Source organism: Chiloscyllium punctatum, chromosome 45 (genome assembly GCF_047496795.1).
Source record: "Chiloscyllium punctatum isolate Juve2018m chromosome 45, sChiPun1.3, whole genome shotgun sequence".
In the NCBI taxonomy this organism is placed as follows: Eukaryota; Metazoa; Chordata; class Chondrichthyes; order Orectolobiformes; family Hemiscylliidae; genus Chiloscyllium; species Chiloscyllium punctatum.
In genome coordinates, this window is record NC_092783.1 from 57,846,177 (window position 1) to 57,865,399 (window position 19,223).

General features: G+C 43.7%; 1 protein-coding gene across 1 annotated transcript in view; it reads right to left on the reverse strand.

Annotated features, from left to right (window-relative positions):
• The window catches only part of nuak2 (NUAK family, SNF1-like kinase, 2), a 44,096-nt gene that overhangs the window by 13,058 nt on the left and 11,815 nt on the right, over window positions 1-19,223 (reverse strand). Inside the window, exons 2-3 of the mRNA XM_072563859.1 lie at window positions 11,018-11,138; window positions 4,403-4,554 (exon numbers count right to left, since the gene is read on the reverse strand). Coding sequence (XP_072419960.1) covers window positions 4,403-4,554; window positions 11,018-11,138 — 273 coding nt within the window. The remainder of the gene's footprint in view (window positions 1-4,402; window positions 4,555-11,017; window positions 11,139-19,223) is intronic.

The window sequence follows — 19,223 nt, forward strand, 5'->3', positions numbered from 1 at the left end:
TGTCAGAAGGCTATATGAAAATTCAAACAATGCAACACACAAATCCACCTACCCTAGACTTGTCCAATCTTACAGAAGCGGATTTGAAGTCTCAAGAAATTAATCTCTCAGACGAAGGAAGAAAAATCACAGGGGGACTTTGTTTCCACTTTTTTGAAATATATTTTGCTTATTAACAACCATTATTGGAAATTTTCTTTTGTCATTTATACCAGAAACTATGCTGAGTGTTCTGGATTCCCTACACAGGGGCTAACAATCTGTCTCACCTGGTGTCAAGACCCTTCAAAATCAATGTGATCATTCTCATTCTTACAAATTCCACAGATTACAAACCCCAGTTTGTTAAGCTTCTCATCAATGGACAACTCCCTCATTCCAGGGGCCTAGTAAACATTAACTATTCCACCTCCAACACAATTATATCTATCCTTTTGATGAAATAACTGCCAAAGATAAAAGGATATTTCATAGGCAATCACATGCTGAATCCTCCAGGAAGCAAATCTGACCAAGGACAGCTAACAGAAATCCACTTATAAAATTGATCTGCACATGTAGGTCCAATGTGTCAGGGAGTTTTCACTGGGTTAGGAAAGGAGTCTTATTTTCCTTTCTTAACCCCAGGGCTGTGAAGATAACTGCAGAACCCATCTTACCCTCCACCAACTGAGATAGCAATGACTGGGGAATGATATTCAGGACTCCATGTCCCCTGCAATGCCAAGTGATGCTATCACACACTGGACTATTGAGTCCTCCTGCCCGACAGACAGAAAATAAGACAGGATATTGTTCTTAGCTAAATTGGTGGCTTTTTTTTTCTTTTGAGGCTGAGTGTTCATTGTGGGTTTTGAATCCAGGCCCCACATTCCAAATAATTGTCCATTAAGTTTCTTCGTTCCCCTCGAATGAAAGAGTGTTTGAAGAAAAGCTTTGAAAGGTTTCGTTCCCCTCGAGTCTTGTCTGAAGAGAACTGGAAAACGAGTCAAGTCTTTTATGTGGAGGTGGTGTGGGAGGCAAAGCAGAATGACCTTTCACCTCTGGCATGCCTTTCCCCTATCTTCCCACCACCCCCACTGTCTTTCTCCACCTGCAGTGAACACAGGGCTTGTAAATTAGACTCAATTGGAAACAGGCTTCGTCTGATCCCTGTACATGACTTGTATTGCCCTAACGCAAAGTGGCACAATGCCAAGACACACAGCACGCAGACTAACTCTCTTGCTTGCTCTGCACCAGCAGGTTGCTTCAGAGGTATCTGGGGACCAATCAACCACCATCCAAAGAGTAAGACAAGCCACCCCTCCCCCCCCCACCCCCCAAGCTCACCCCATCCCACCCCAACAACCCTCAGAGCGCTTCTAAAAATGAAGCTGTGCAACATTATGAGAAAGGGGGCCGGAATAACAGAATTATTACTAATAGGGAACAACATCTATTTTGAGCTGGTCACGTTGGGTTGCCGACATCTGTTTTAACTTTTTTTGTTTTAAAAAGACCCAGGTGGTTGGAAACGATTCTTACATGTCGCCAAATGTTATGAAAACACAAGAGGAACTTGTTCTAGCCCATACTGGATTATTGGGAGGGGGGAAAGAAAATAAAAGAAACGGGAAATTCAAGTCTTGCGACCTGTTTTCCTTTCAAGAGAAACTATCACAAACACATTGTCCTAAAAACAATGTTTTCAGGTGAGGACAGAACATGCTGGGACTGGGATTAGCTAAAGGGGAGGTTGGTAGATGGTCTCTTAGCTTGTTGATGTCCAGAAGAGTGCCTGGTATTATTGGAAGAGCCCAAAAACACAGGGCACCACAGTTGTTGGTGCTTACACAATTTGTGTGCTTCCAGTCTCTGTGAAGACCACAATAAAAGGAAGCAGCCATTTGGCCCCAAGTTTCTTCAGCCATGCATTTAGCGACTGCTCTGTATCACAAGTCCATTTACCCACAATCACTTCCAGACTCGGCAATTTCTTTCTCTTTAGATTAATTCACTGGATGAATGCAGCATTATCTCAAAGTAAGGGATTGTCCAACTAAGACAGAGATGACAATCCATTTCTTCTCTCAGAGGCTGGTGAATCTGTGAAATTCCTTACTGCAGAGGGCTGTCGAGGCTGGTTTGGTTAGTATATTTAAGGCTGAGAGAGGCAGATTTTTAAACAGTAAGGGAATTAAGGGTTAAAGGGATAAGGCAGGAAAGTGGAGTTAAGGATCAATGATCTCATCGAATGGAAGAGCAGACTTGATGGGCCAAATGGCCTACTTCAGCTTTCAAGTCTTTTCCTATTGAATGTTAGGATGTGTGTGGGTCTGACTGGGCTGGTATTTAGAGCCCAAACCTAACTGTCCCATAGAAGGTGGTAGTGAGTCACCCTCTTGACCTGTTGCAGTCCCTAGGACACTAGCAGCATTATTGCGAAGGGAGTTTGATCCAGTGACAATGAACGAAGAGTGATTAGATTTCCAAGTCAGGAGAGCACATGATGTGGAGGGGAACCTGCAGTTGGAGATGTTTGCACATACCTGCTGACCTTCTACGTCGAGGTCATGGGTTTGGAAGGTACTGTCAAAGGAATGTCACCTCGGTACGTTGTGTAGATGTCGCACATAGCTGCCGATGTGCTGGTGGAGGGAGGTATTCAGAGTCTGGAAAATGCTAACTAAACCCAGCCTCAACAATCATTCCAGCAGAACTGTGTCAAACAAGTACTTCCTGATTTTCTTCCTACACAGCTCTCCTTTTAAAATTATGCTCTTTTGTTCTTTACTCTCACAGCAGGGGAAGTACTTTCTCAGTATCAACCTCCTCTCACGCTTTTACAATTTTAAGCAACTCCATATGATCACCCCACACAATCTCCTGCAGTAACAGGGAATACGAGTCTTACTTATTCATCAGTCTAACCTGAATAAAGGGAAGCAGGGGGTGGAGTGCATGGGAGTGAAATCAGTCAAGGGATTCTGTCTCGGATCATCAGTCACATTTACAGGAAAAGACATGACTGGGTGGAGCCTCCGACATTATACTATTGAGCTGTCAGAGTTCTTGATGATATTACAGTCTGGATCACACAAAGGAAATTTGCTGGATTTGGTTTGGACCACACCCGATACAGGAGTGTGAGTGGAGAAGAGAGGAAAGAGAAACTGTAAATGTTTTTTAATTACAGTAAAAATGCTCCTTAATCTCCAATATTGCCAGCTCAGGTTTCATTAGAAGCAACACAAAATAAAACTCTCCCACACATTCCTCAACTTTAGATTCAACGTGATAATGAAGTTGACTGCATTCTTGTTGGTCTAGTTATTCTCGAAAGCATGAGGGTTAGATTACAAAGGATGAAAAAAGGAAACACAAACATTGAAAAGGAAGAAAACACCTTGAGGCCTGCCCAGCATTTTTTGTTTGTTTAATTGAAAAGGACATCACTTTGAAGACACAAGGACCTTAGCATGAAGGGGAATTCAGATTCTAGAAATGTCAAAACACCCTTTTCCCCATTCTCAATCCTTACATTCATACATTCCCCCAAACCCACGACAGAACACGTTATTATTACGTCATCAAAATCAGCCAGCCGTAATTGCCAGAAACAGGAAATTCATTTTGGTCCATATGTCACACTTGCCAGCACACCCAATGCACTTGTTCTATTTTAGACAAAATAATATCATTCAAACCTGTGACTTTATATGCGAAGAATTTGGTTACACCTAAGATAATTGTTTGAAAACAAATCTGGCTCCCACCAGCCCTCATTAAAATACAATGTGTGCCACTTGGGAGGGTTTTACTTTCGGTTATTTCACTTTCTCTATTGTCTGATTGGCACTGGGGTCGGAGTATTCACCAGGTGCTGGAGCACCCATCCCATATGGTCTCCCACCAGAGCAAGTCTGAACGGAGAGTATTCACAAGTTATTGGACTTCCTGGCGCTTCATAAACACACCAAATCCTGACTCACCAGACACCAGCTTATGCATATCCTCCAGGACGGATTTATCTACCTCCCTCCCTGAAAAGGTCAGAGCAAACTACTGCAGATATTGAAATCTATACTGAAAACAACAAATGCTGGTGATCGCAGCGGGTCAGGCAGCATCCATAGAGAGAGCGAGCGAGCTAACATGGAGTCAGATGACTCTTCACTAGAACTGACATGAAGTGTGTGGGGTGGGTGGGGAAGAGTGAGAGCAAGAGTGAGAGCGAGAAAAAGATTGAAAGAATGCGAGACAGACGGAATGTCAATGTAAAAGTGGTGTTCAGCTGTAAAGTGTTCACTAATTCCAATCGTGCAGACAATGCCCATTGAAAATCGATTTGCGTTGGAATCCCAAGTGCCACCCACCAAGGAGAGACAAGCTGTTTAGCAGATGCTGTCTGAAAGCATACCTTGTGACAGTAATGTATGGCAGATACAATCTGTCTGAAGAAATGACGAGCTTCTTGTTCAGTCAGACTCTGCTTCTCATTGATGAAGTCGTATAGATCCCCTTTGCTTGCATACTCCATAATGATCACAATTTTATCCTTGTTTTCAAAAACTAAAAGAAAATTAAAGCAGAATAAAAATAACATCAGCAAACCTCATCATGGCAAGTTTATGTTACTGAAGATTAGAAGATTAGATTCCCTACAGTGTGGAAACAGGCCCTTCGGCCCAACAAGTCCAAAGAGTAACCCACCCAGACCCATTCCCCTATTCTATATTTACACATGACTAATGTACCTAATACTATGGGCAATTTAGCATGGCCAATTCACCTGACCTGCACATCTTTGCGCTTGTGGGAGGAAACTGGAGCACCCGGAGTAAACCTACGCAGACATGGGGAGAATGTCTGTGTGGAGTTTGCACAGTTGCCTGAGGCAGGAATTGAACCCAGATCCCTGGTGCTGAGAGGCAGCGGTGCTAACCACTGAGCCACCCTCTAACTGAGGTTAGAATTCAGAGTTTGCCAGATGGCAGTGAGATGGCGGTTTTGGTAACCACGGAGAAAAAGCTTAAAATGACTGGAATAATGTTTCATGTTAAAATTACAGCTTCCAGTGGGGAGCCACAGGCAATACCAGCTCAGGTTGAAGACCAACTTAGGAGCTCAGGGAGATAGTCCTCTGACTCATTCTCCAACTGGAAGCAGCACCACCCTAACAGCTACAGAGTCAATGACGTTTAATCATGCTGGTAACATGCATCAGGACCGGAATTGAAAGATTGTTTTGGAACAAGTTCTGCATTTCACAGTGACCACAGTCACCTGAGTAAGTTGACTGTTCATTGATGGAAGGGAAGCAAACTGATTTCCTCCACCCCAGATGACAGACACACAACCCAATGTGATCTTGAGACCACTCACACCAGAATAATTGTGGGCCTTTCTATCCTCAGCCAAAGGAGGCCAGTTGAAGGCAGCAGTAACAGTGCTAACTCATGGTAAAAGTTGGGTAAAAATCAGGCTGGGTTCCCATTCCTGATCAGAACATGGAAAAGCTCCGTTGGAAAAGTGTGCTTCATCAGTGTTAGACTACGAACAATAGTAGGCTTGGCTGTGATACCCTCATGGCCAAATAGCCCAAAAACATTCAACACTCAAGGTAATGGCAGAGGAAGCGCTTTGGAAAAGTACTTATACCCACTGCCCAATCACTGTAGTTCTTCCCGAGACTCACTACTGGATCCTGTTTACACTGGGACATTCCAGTCAACTCCAGCGAATAGCATAACTTGACATTTAAAAATTGCACCAAACTCTCATATACAACATGATGTGCGTTTGTTATGGAATTTAAAATGAAAACTTTGATATATAACAACTAGAACAGATAAAGTCTGAAGTAAATGAGTCATAATCTCCGGAACAACAGGAAAAAAAACCTCTCCATTTTTGTATCAGTAAAACTATATTGATTGTACATCACCAGTCACCCACTGAGAATCCAATTCATTATTTTCTTTTAAACTCAATAACAAACCACACCTCAATATTTGTTTAAAAAATGACACCGCCAAAATTCCGAGTGCCATGATCTGCTGTTCAGTGCTTTATTTAACTCTTTCATGGGATGTGGGCATTGTTGGCTAAGTCAGGGTTTATTGCTAATCTCTGGTTGCCCTCAAGAAAGTGGTGATGAGTTGTCTTCTTGAACCACCGCAGTCCATGTGGAGTCAGTACGCAGAGAGTGCCAACTGGCAGGAAGCTCCAGGATTTTGACTGACTGGCAATAAAGGATTGACAATGCACTTTGAGGGGTGAGGCCAAACAAACCCGCCACACATTCAATGCCCAAGTCTGACTTTACCAGAAATAGTGGGCTCTTCCAGGCAGGGAGAGCGAGCAAGAGTGAGAGGAGAATTGCATGAGCTTAGAACCCAGAGAGGTAAGGATTTCACTGAGCTTCCTGCAACCTGGTCAAGTTAGATCATTTCATAAGTCAAGTTAAATAGGCACAGCATCCTACAGTGTGTGCTCACTGAAGCCTGACGATCTTGGTATGAATTCCAGAAGAAGTGGTGAAGTTTTCCAATGGCCATGAAATTAAATAGCCGGCGACCAACAACGAGCACCATTCTTTTAGTCCTGTAGGGAAAGGTAGTGTGCAACTCCTGAGATGGACAGGATGCAGATGAGGGCATGGGGGATGAAAAAGTAGCAACATGCATTCTGAGCACTCAGCCAATCCCGGTTTCCGCTGGGAATGAGAATCTTTATTCTAAGAACCAATGGTCAAGATCATCAGAAATGGTGTTGTGTTACTTTGAGGGAGCCCTACAAGACACCATTAGGAATAATGGAATGATCAGCAGAAAGTAACAATTCTTCTCATTCTTAGTTATCAAAGAAAGGCTCTACAGAGACAAGGGAATCAATGGCAATGTCTCCAATATTTGGCAATGTGGCACTTCTAGCTGCACACACCAATCCCAGAGACATCAACTCTGAGCTCAGGTCAGGAGCGGGAAGATTCACTACTCATATAGAGAAGGGAATGAGGAATTGTAACATGTAGCCTTAGGTATTTGGGATGAATGAGGCGGTGGCAATGGCCATGGCCTAGTGATATTGTCGTTAGACTATTAATCCAGAGACCCATGCAACGTTCTAAGGACTCTGGTTCAAATCTCACCACAGCAGACGGTGAAGTTTGAATTCAATAAAACTCTGGAATTAAGAAGCTAATGATGACTGTGAATCCATTGTTGATTGTTGGGAAACTCCCATCTAGCTCATCATTGTCCTTTTGGAAAGGAAACTGGAATCCTTACAGGGTCTGGCCTACATGTGACTCCTGACCACACATGACTCTGGACCACACAACAACATTGTTGACTCTTAACTGCCCTCTGGGCAATAAATGCTGGCCTGCTCAGTGATGGCCTCACTCTGTAGAGTGAATAGGAGTATCACAGCCTAGATGGTGCCAAACCCTGGCTAGTCAGCATTCAAACCCTCAGCTGGAGAGGTCCTGGAGAATGCTGTGGAACGTTCCAACCAGCTGAAGGCACTGCAAACATTTTCTGCATGACAAATGTCAAAAGATGATGGCAGAATTGAATGGCATTCTTTGTAGGACCAGAGAGACAAGGTAGAGCACCATGAAATGCACACTCTCCAAGGCCACACCACTCCACAAATACTGGAAGAAATATGTTTGTCTCAGGCTGTTGGTTGGGTATCTGTAAGAGGGTCTGGAATCTCAAATCACTACCTCATGCCGTAATTTCCATAATTTTTAGCAAATAAAATCAGAAGTGCTTCTAGGGGGAATCCTGTGGGGAAAATCAGTTTGCAGTATTTATTTCACTTTATAGGGATTCCCCTAACATTAAAAATGTCATTGAAACCAAGAGCTTCATGGAGAGCATTAAAGCTCCGAGTTGAGACTGACCCCAGATAAAGTTACGAATTCCTGTCTAATGAGAAAGCAGCTTATCTTTCGCTTCCAGTTTCTTTGCTCACCAGCTGCTGTTCCTGGTTACCCTTTAGCATCCAAGTGGCATGTGTTATAAATTCTTTGGTAACAATTAACCCATAATTTGTCTTAGATGGAGCTAAGGTGCCAAACTCGTTTACAGCGCAATCTCCATTGGGACAGAATACTGGCACTTTCCAAATCCCCTAAACTGTCAGATTGACAGGAATCTCGTTTACACCTTAAGACACATTCACATGACCATGGTAAGTAAACAAAGGCAACAGGTAGGTCTTTGTCACCATCCACCTGGCTGCTTTCCTAATTTAAATTCCCCAATTTCAAAGAAGCATGGGTTGGGGCAGAAGGCAGAGAGAGCGAGAGCGAGAGATCTGGTCATTAATAGATTGATATGTGTGGGATCTTGCTGTACACTGACTGACGCTCCCATTTCCTCTGGATTACAACAGTGACCAAACTTCAAGAGGATTTCACTTTGCTGCAAAGTGCTTTGGGACATCCCGGGTCTGGAGAAGGCGCCATACAAATGCAAGTCCCCTGTCTCGTTCACTGTCTCTGCTGGAGCAGGAAAGGAACCACAATTCAGAAAATATGAGAAGAATCACACTTCTATAACCAGCCAGGTCAAAACAAGAGGAAAAAAAAAACGCGCTAAAAATGTGTCGGATTTGGGCCGAAAGAGAGTGTGTTGTTTACAGCAGACAGCAGACACCAGAGAATGACAGCATTATCCAACCATATGGAAATTTCCTTCATTTCCATCCACTGAAGTCATGGCAATAATAGGGACTCAACGTGATTGCAGGGATAATGAACAATGGAATGTTCACTCGCAAGAAGGAATGTGTAAATTCACAAAACAGACCAACCTTGGAAAGGGTCAGTAATTTCCTCTTGGCTGGGGCTTTGCTAAAACACCAAACAAACATTAGGATTTGTGGAATTTCCCGTCACACAGAGAGAAGGCAAAAAAGGTTTGCGTTTCGATCTCACGCCGTTATCTCATTACAGCAACAGAAAGCACTCAGCACTATAAGGAAATGCAATCAGAGAGGACCTTCCTATTGTAAACAAGTCACTATACTCCTGTTTCAGGAATGGCTAATAAAACAATCCACCAACGTCATTTACTGACTGTTTATTAGCATATCCAAAGTGTTAAAGTCTTACAAACAGCAATATTGGCAGTTCAACTGGGTACTTTTTAAAAGTTTTCATTAAGTACCCACTCTGTACCAGGTTGAGTGATGACATTCTGTCGGATAGTGGCCATGTTGTGTAGGCATAGGTTTCTCTTAAAATGTCAACATTCTAGGAACACAAGTGTTATTTTGCATTGAGTGGGCCTAAGTGGTGAGTGACAGTAGGCTGTTCGACCATGACAGACATCACGTGGCAGCCACAAACCTTCCAATTTGCAGCAGGCACCTGTACAAGTGCACAGTCCACCAAGGAAACACATGACAGAAAAAGAAAGAAAGAAAGAAAGAAAGAAAGACATTGGAAGATTTCCTCATCAGCACGGAGAAACATTTGGGTCCTCAGCGAAGACCAAGAGATTGTGCCAGGTTGCCAGGGAACAACAGGGACTGAGGTCGACAACAATATTACTGTATCAACAGGGTCTGGGGTCCAAGCCACAGCAGGTCTTTGGGGATACAAGAATGTCTGAAGCCCCCGTGCAAAGTAATACCACCACTACACCCAGCAGATCCCAGAACATGGGCTATTTTCTAAGAAGCTTCAAGAGGCACTTCATAAATCAAGCAGTGCTATGTGCTTTACAACCCACTTAAAAGCATTAAGAAAAAACATACAACATTTCTATTTGAAGATCAAGGACGGGAAGACTGCCAAACGAGTTATTGGGACTATTGGACACAGCTGTGCACTTTACACAAAGCAGACCCAGCTCCCTCCACAGGACATGGCCTGCACAGTGCGTACGACGGAATCGAAAATTACAGGTGGACTCTGTGCAGCGCCTCGACATCACCCCTAAACCCCTACAAACATTGTCAAATTGTTTGTTTCCCTTAATTATCACTGCTTTATTCCCTGATGGTGTGAACCCCACCCCACCCCACCCTTTGGGCTACAACAAGACCCTACAGGATCCCCCCCCCCCCCACCCCACCCTTTGGGCTACAAGACCCTACAGGATCCCCCACCCCCCCACCCCCCCCCACTCCTCACAATGCAAACCCAATCGTTGGCTGATGCTCACATCTAGGCTTGTGCATGAAGAGCAATCCTCAGAGTACAGTAAAGAAGGGCTCTCCACACTCAGCAAGAAACTCTTCATCTCCTAAAAATTCAGGAAAGCTTTGCCTTCCCCAGCATGAGGTTAATAAGCTGCCTGTATAGGGCTAGATTGATGCTGCTGAAAACAGGCCTTAGACCATTACTGCAACATATTAGATAACATGCGGTTTCTAGAAGCAACTTCCACAACCACAGGACATCCCAGTCTCCAACTACTTTTGAAGTGACCATTTCAACACAGGAAATGGGGCTATCAAGTTTTGCACAGCGAGATCCCACAAACATCAATGTGAAAAATGATCAGGTACTCTCTCTCTCTCTCTCTCTGACATTGGTTCAGGGATGAGTATTGTTCACGATAGTATGTGGAGCTCCCTTGTGCTCCTTCAAAAGAGTGACTATGGGAATTGTTTTCAGCCAGAGATGATGTGTTCCTGTTTTAACATCTTATCCAAAAAATAATGCCAAGGGTTAGTGCCTGTTTCAGCTTTGGAGACATTGTGTTTGTCCATTCCCAATATGGCAGTCACATTATTGAGAAGTGAGAGAGAAGGTGCTTCCTCCCCACTATCTGGGGGACTTTCAAAGGTCACAGAATGCTAGGAAAATGGGCGTGGGGGCAAGTAGCCAAATTTAAATGGCAGCTTCAGAACAGTAAGGGAGAATGTGGGTGGAAGGTGATGGGATGAAATGTCTTCTTTCAGTCGGGACCTCACTCAGGAAAAGACTATGACAAAGGTACAGTTCAGAGAGGATGTTTAGGATTCAGAGCTGCTGTCGGTTCCCAGTATGTTGGCAGCCCAGGCCTACCTTCATAGATATTGATGATGTGTGGGTGATTGAGCGATGACATGATCTCAATCTCTCGCCGGATGTGGACCAGATCCTGTTCATCTTTGATTTTGTCTTTGCGAATCGACTTAATGGCAACCTGTCAAGATACAAATGGATGCTTTTTAATCCACCTGAATCACAAAGCTTTTTCATAAACTTACAAATGGTCATGCTGGTGTTTAAGTCCCACTAGAGTCTGATGGCCGCCCTCTCTCTAACCTACAAACTGTTCCCTTGAGATCGGTCTCTCTTCAAACTGGAGTCTAGTTCACTCCTCACTCACTTTATCTCCATGATTGGCAGCTGTGCCCAAAGCACTGGAATCCTGTTCCCAAAAGTTTCTTTTTTTGGGCCCAGGCCGACTGTTGTCACTCCAATGTGAGGGTGCCAGAGGAAGGTTATCACAGAAGGATTTGAACATTCAGATGAAACCAGTTAAAATCCAGCCTGCTTATCAAAAACAATTGGGGAAACTATATCAAAGGCTGGTATAAGTAACCAGACTCACTCCTCTATAGACTGCAATCACACTAAACAATCAAAACCCTAGTGTTTGGTAATTTGGTAAACTGCAGGTTACCAGCTGCTTTCTTAACCTGCTGTAATCACTTCCCATTGACCTCAGGTGGAAATAATGATGTATATAGCCAGGGTTCATTTTGTACAATTTATAAAATCAATCTGTATCTTGGGTGCTGTGAGAATCGTGGGGGTATTTGCACCAGGATTATCCAACAGTGCAATTGATCCAGCCTTATAGAACAAAGAACATAGAACAATACAGCACAGAACAGGCCCTTCGGCCCACGAAAGCACACAAACCTGACAGAAACTAAACAAAGAAATACCAGGTACTGAGGGAGCGCTGTACTGTTGGAAGGGTCATCTCTTGCAAGAGATCTAAAAGATACAGGCTGCCTGCTCTAGTCATGGCAAAAGATCTCATGGCCATTATTTTGGAGAGTTTAGGGGTATTCTCCCGTTTCTTCATCACAATTTATCTCACAGCCAAAATGTACTCCAGTATCTGGTCATTATCATGTAGAGTCATACAGTGTGGAAATAGACCCTTTGGTCCAACTAGTCCATGCTGACCATGTTCCCAAACTAAACTAGTCCCACCTGCCCGTGTTTAGCCCATATCCTTCCAAACATTTCTTTTTAATCTCCTTAAGTCAAAATAAAAAATTATACTACAGAAATGTAATAACTGTAAGAAATCTGGAAGTCTAGAAATATGCCTGAATCTCAGGAGCAGCTACAAGATGCACGCTACTCTCAATCCATCGGCAGTCCCTCTCAGATGACGACCATTCACTGTTCTCAGTCCACCATGTTACTGTTTCTGGGAGCCGGCTGTGCGCAAATTGGCAGTTGCTTTTTTCTACATTACAACTGTTAAAGAACAGCACCTAGTTGTCTGTAAAACAGGTTGGTGGGTAATGACTCTACTACACTGTGAGCTTTGGGGGCCAAAAATTATTATGACGCATTAAGTCATTCAAAGCAGCACTTTACTAAGAATTCAAGTACTGACACTTTTGCAAGACCCAGGACACTGGGCGCAGAGGCTTTCCTGCCTTTTGTTCTCTTGCTTTAAAAAGTTTGAGACTGAGCTTGGTGTCTCTGACCAGAACTGACAGCTCCTCAGGGACTCTGGCTTCAGAGCTGGCTCCCCATCTGTCTGAGGTCTGGGGCAATTATGCAAACCTTTTTATTGGAGCTTATCAGGGCAGAAAACTCTGAGCTGGGATTCTTGCAGATCTGAGGCAGGTCTCCTGGGAAAGGACCTGAGCATTCACTGATCCCGAACAAATAGACACACACAAAAAAACAAATTCAATGATCCCGGTCACCCTGACAACAGATGGAGAAAGGCATTTGGAATGCTGGTCATAGAACAAGGCAAACCTGTGACGCCCTCTAACATGGAGCCAGTCAGCTCAGAGTGTTTGCGTTTGAAAAGCTTCAATGTAAACAGACACAGGCCTGAGAGTTAGACTGTGCTCAGCCAAATGACTGGCATGTGACTTTATTCACCAGGAGGCAACCCCTGAGATGACAGGACGACAACTTCAACAACTTACAACCTCTTTAATGCCGTGAAATGTCCCAGTGCACTGCACAGGAGAGGTTTCTTAATAAAATATTAGGTAAGGAGATACACAGGACCAGAAGCTTAGTCAAAAGATGTAGGTTTGAAAGAAACAGCTTGAATTAAAAGACACAGATTTAGCGAGAGAATTTCAGGGCCTGTGGCCTAAGTAGCTGAAGGCACAGTCAGCAGGTGGTTCATCTGTGTGCAAGAGGGGGCAGGGACAGAGAAACAGAGATCTGGGAGGAGATTATGGATGGAAGGAGCTGGGGAAATGTAAAGAGTAAGTGCCTTAAAATTAACGCAACGTGACCTCAAAGGAATGATGAGGGAAAGGAACATAACATAAATGCACAGAGAAGGTCATCTGTCAGCTCAGAGTCCACAGCTAATGATGGATTGAGTGTTTGCCTTTTGTAGGGCAGTGTGAATGAGGTGGGCTGGGGGACGAGGTTCCATTACCCCATCAAAACTTGCATTTAACAAAAATCTAGTGATCCCAGAGTTTAACATGTGGACGAGTTGATGGTTTGGTGGGAGGGGGGAGCTCCCATTACCCTCTGTGTAATGAATTACTTCCTGATATTACTCAGAAAAGACCAGCTGTAGCTGCAGCCCCAGCACCGTCAGTCAGTCACTTTGGCTATTCACCTATAGAAAAGTCTATTTCACAACAGCACACCAGGAAGGATGGCTTCATCCTGGGCGATCGGGGCTGAGGCAGCTTTACCCTGATCGCCAACAGAGTTGGTCACACTCAATACCAACAGTGAAGCAGAAACAAAGTGTTCCATTTCCTCCAGATCTCTCAGCCCTGAAATCATGGGTGAAGTAGCACAGTGGTCTCCTCACCCAAGAAAGGACATACTATCCAGAGGGGGAATGCACAGTTTTGGTTCCAGGCATAAAGGGGCTGTTCCATGGGGAGAGATTGAGAAGGACGGAACTATAAACCCTGCAGTTTAGAAGAATCAGAGGTGATCTACCAAAGCAGATGAAATCCTTAAGAGTAAATGTTGAGAAAATGTTTTCCTTGGCTGAGGGATTTGGAACAAAGGCCAGGTGCCCTCAACTAAGGCTTTAACCATCGAGAAAAGGAATAATGTCTCCACTCTGAGTTGTGAATCTTTGTTCCAGAGAATTGGGGATGCTGAGTCATGGAGTATATAGAACAGATTGTAGGGGACTAAGAGAATTAAAGCTCAAATGGTGTGACAGATTAGAGAAGAAAGTCAGCCACTATCTGATAGTTGTCTCCACCACCAGTTACTATCGTGTTCAACTTCAGCATGAAACTCACAAACAAAAATAAAAATCAGCATCCAAAATGCTCTTTTCACTCCCTTTCTTTCATATGCCCATTAACCCTCTTCATTCCTGGAACTGTAAACAAAAATTATGTCCCACCATCCCCTTCCCCATTTTTGGGCTGAACCTTTGGGCGATTTCAAATTAACAGACAAAACCTGAACCAGATATTCACCATTTGGTTTCAAAGTTGATTCAGGCTTTTTTTTTAAAAAAAGAAATGTCTATGCTTTGCAGTTCTCTGCGGGAGACTGTACGTATCATCAGTCATCGTTCCCACAGAGTGTTCTGACTGTGTTATGTGGGGGTTGATGGGGGTGTGGGCTTGGGATGAAGAAACTTATTGGACAGGGTGGGAACTGTGTGGAGTTCAAGCTGAACAGCAGCTCACCCACATTGTTACTTGTTCAGATAGGTTTCAAGGGAACAGCTCAAATGCTGGATGCATTTGTGCTGTGGTGCATGACCTGTTACTCATTAAAGAATGCTTCAATTAAAGAAGAGCTGTAAAAAGGTGAAGCAGCTGTACACTCTCTGAAAACTGCTACCTCTGTGTTAGTGCATCAGATATTTATGTGGGAGAAGCTGGGTTAGCAGCCTGAACTGGGCTGCACTCAAAAAAAGAGAGTTAGGAGAGGAACAGTGGCCATCTTCTGTGATGTTAAAACTCCAGTAAATGTATGGAACTCACTTGATTTCCCCCTGCTTTGCATCCCTTGAGAGACTTTCCTCACAGTAGTTTACCCCACCCTTTGGTCCTATCATCAGGTCCCTTACCTAGTCTCTCTCTGCTCCTCCCAAAGTCCATTCGCACCATATGTTCCCTCATCATAAAGCACTCCAGGACATCTCCCCTCGTGATGAGTATGCTTGTAGCTGTAAAGGAGCTGTCACAGACAAGTATGTTGCATCCATTTGAGGAGAATAATAAATGGAATAGGGGAAAAGTGGAAAGAATGGACTATTCAGTTGGCCCTGAGCAATTGTCACAACAGATATTTTCTTAACCTGTCTGTTCAGATACACTCTGGAATCAGTGGACCTTGAACTCAGGTCTCCTGGCCTAGAGGTGGGGACATTACCACTGAGCCACAGCCACACACCCCCCCCCCCCCCTCCCCAAATTGCAGCATACCCTGATGAAAGTTCCATGGAACTTGCAAAGATGCTTTTTGTTCTGGGTGAGGGGGCATTGGAGGATTGATTGTCGCAACCTCCTTTAGAGCCAGTGCTACATTGCAAGGCGGGAAACGTGTCAGCAAGCTCCCACCAAACAGCAATGAGAGATTGACTTGATGAACTGGCTCAGAAACAAACAACAACCCAAGGCACAGGGGAGAGTTTCCTTGTGTTTCCTCAAGGCCTGGGTTGAGTCCAGTCTATCGGATAGTGGGCAGAGATGGGGCCTCAGTTTTAAAGGTGTCATTCAAAGGACTGAGGCACAGACTCTGCAGCACAGCCAGATTAGATCACGTGCTCCCGTCACTGACGTAGGACTTGAACCTATAACCTTCTGACACAGGAGGTGAGAGAGTTACCACCGAGCTGCATTTGACACACTCGGGATCAACAGTACTGTGGCTCGCCCATGCCTGAAGGGGGAATGCGTAACTAACTACCAGTTTGTTTTTGTGCACTGAATTTGCCAACAGCACAACAAAACACCCAAGAGGTTTGTGGGGACAAGGAAGAAAAGGAAGTGGGAAGAATTTAGAAAACAGGGATATATTTCATACTATTAAAAACCTTTACAGTGCACTTAGAGAGAACTCATCAAAAAGAAACAACTTTCGTTCAGGAAAAAGAATGCAAGAGGCAGATGCAATTATAAACTGTTACAAAAAAAAATGTAGGATTCAGAGAGATACAGAATCCACACAAACTTCCACGTGGGAATTACACAGTGTCCAAAACTGGATAATAGTGGACCCCCCCAATACTCAGTGAGGTGACACTGCCTCTTGAAGTTTCACTTAAAATATTTTTAAAAAGTGATAGAACAAAAATTGGACTCATGACAGAGTGGCTAATACTCCCTGGCAGCCTGGTTTCTTTCAAAACAGGGCATTGCGCAAGCGGGCAGGTCGATTTGCAGGTTTCAACGTTTCAAAACCAAACATTTATTTTTAAATTGAGCCAATGGCTTGCAAGTGAAATTAATTATTTACCTGTCCCTACGTATACGTCTCCCAGCTCAAACTGAACCTTTCTGTGCAAATAGACAGCTCTAGGAACTGAGCTCTTAAACGGGCCCATTAGAAACAGACAAGACTCAAGCCAACAGGCCTGGGGGGCAACTTCCTACTGTATTAACTGCAGTATTGACATAATACATGCATGCAGAATGAAACAGCCTTTCCTAAGTCCCAACTGCAGTAGTGTTAGTGGTGAAAATTGGGTTTGTGTTCCAGAACACTGGTCAGCACCGCTCCCACAGAAACTGGCAAGAGGACATAGGCAACGTGCAATTTTCACATCGCTGCATTACATCATAGATGGGATGAGGAGGAAATATACAGTTTTCTCAAAGCGTCTTCTGTCATTCAACAAAGATCAAGGCTGAGCTGTATTCCCAACTCTAGCCTTTGTGCTAGATCTGAAAACCAGGTGAATGGTTTAATGTACCTCTGCTGCTGGAGGAACATCCCTTGATGCACTAGTGTAATATTTTACATTTCACCTGACTTACATTCACGTTAGACTAAATAGAAATCAAAATAAACTTTGTTAGAATATAACATTTTTCTAGTTTTTATAAACAAGAGAGTTAGTTCCCTGTAACTACACTTGCCTCTTAAATCTGGAGGCTAAAATGATCACATCTACAGTCATCTTCACAAATGCACTTAACCCTAGTCTTTCATCAATCCGGGGAAAGACCTTGCCAAATTTGCATTGGTGCCAATCCCTCTAGTCCAAGTAGCCAACGCTATTGCCCACGTGGAGTAAATCAAGTTTCAAACTTACAGCAATCTAGCTCTTGTTGAATTGGAGTTGCTTGGACCTGTTATAATACCTGGGCAAGCTCCAACCGGCCTTCAGCTACTCGACATGAGCTCAAAGCCTTTTCATCCTCCCAATAACTGCTGCCCAGCTCTTGGAGAGATCGGAGTCCGCATTGTGGTGGGGGTGGGGTGGAGAGGGGTTCTCTAGGGTCAGTGCATTTCATTTCACTGTCATCCCCTAAAAGGGGAATCAGAATTGGAGAATCGAGGTCAGCGTTTCCTGGGAAGGTGAATTAGGTATATGAATAGGAAGGATGGAGGTGCCGGTGTTGGACGGGGGTGTAAAAAGTTAAAATCACGCAACGCCAAGTTTAGTCCAACTAGCACTAGGATTTAGAGGGACACAGTATTGGCAAACAGGTTAGGATATCTGGCAGGCACAGATGAGTTGGATTGAATGGCCTACTTCAATGCTGTACAACTCTATGACTCTAATAAAGAGTTTAAGATTTAAGTCTAGCTGATATGATCAGACTGTTCCAGCAGTATGAACCTATTAGGTTTCTTCCCCTTTCATCGGCTGCTTTTTTCTGGTTAAGATTCAGCTGCATGAATTCTCACAGTCTTCTAACCTGAGCTAGTGCTCACCAGATGGTTCACACTTTTATTGACCCTGACCTTCAGTTTCCTCCTCACTCTGTAGACCGACTGAACAACAGCAGAAGCTTATCAACCAACTGGTCGATAATTCCACATGCATTAGGACCTGTTATCGAATTTCAAGAGTCATTAAAATTCTTATATAGTTTTACAACGGCGGTATAATGTTCAAATGAAGGGCAATAATATTGTTGAAAATTATGAAATCAAAATTGTCAGCTCTCCTACATTCACAGTTAACAATCTAAAGAATGTTTAGACTTGCTTTATTGAGATATTAGTCAACATCAGAGAGCACTTGAAAGCCAAATTAAGTACTTTTAAAATTATTATTTTGAAGGAAATGCAGCATTCAATTTACTCTCAGCAAGCTCTCACAAATAAATCATATGTATTGATGAGGATCAAGGAATAAGTATTGAACAGGATGCCATTGATAATTCCTGTTCAGTTCGCAAAAGTTGTCATCGATGAGGTTCTGGTATAGGACAATTTTTTTTAAATAATTAGAATCCCTACAGCGTGGAAACAGGCCCTTTGGACCAACAAACCCACACTGACCTTCCAAAAAGCAATCCACCCAGACTCATTCCTCTACCCACTCCTGACCAATGCACTTAACCTACACACCCTTGAATACTAGGGGCGATTTAGCATGGCCAATTCACCTACCCTGCACATCTTTGGACTGTGGGAAGAAATAGAAGCATTCGGAATAACCCATGCAAACACGGGGAGAATACTCCACACAGACACTCACCCAAGGCTGGAATTGAACCTGGGTCCCCAGCGCTGTGAGGCAGCAGTGCTAACCACTGAGCCACCACGCTGCACATTTATTGAACAGTCCAGAATTACACCAGAAACCACGTTATGAGGTGGAGCTGCCTCACAGTCAGTCGCATGTGCTAGAAATTGTACATATTTACTGCACACAGAATCCGGAGTGTGCAGGGGATAGGGGTTTGCACATACCTTTGAGAAAGAATTCTGCCACTCCCTGCTGTATTCCTTTATAGTATAGTTCAATAAATCGTGTCAGTTACATGACACTGTGGTCTTTTGGTATAAATTCTGTGCCTTATGATCCTGCTCCACAGCTACCTGATGGAGGAGCACCGCTCCAAAAACTAGTGCTTCCAAATAATCCTGTTGGACTATACCCTGGTGCTGT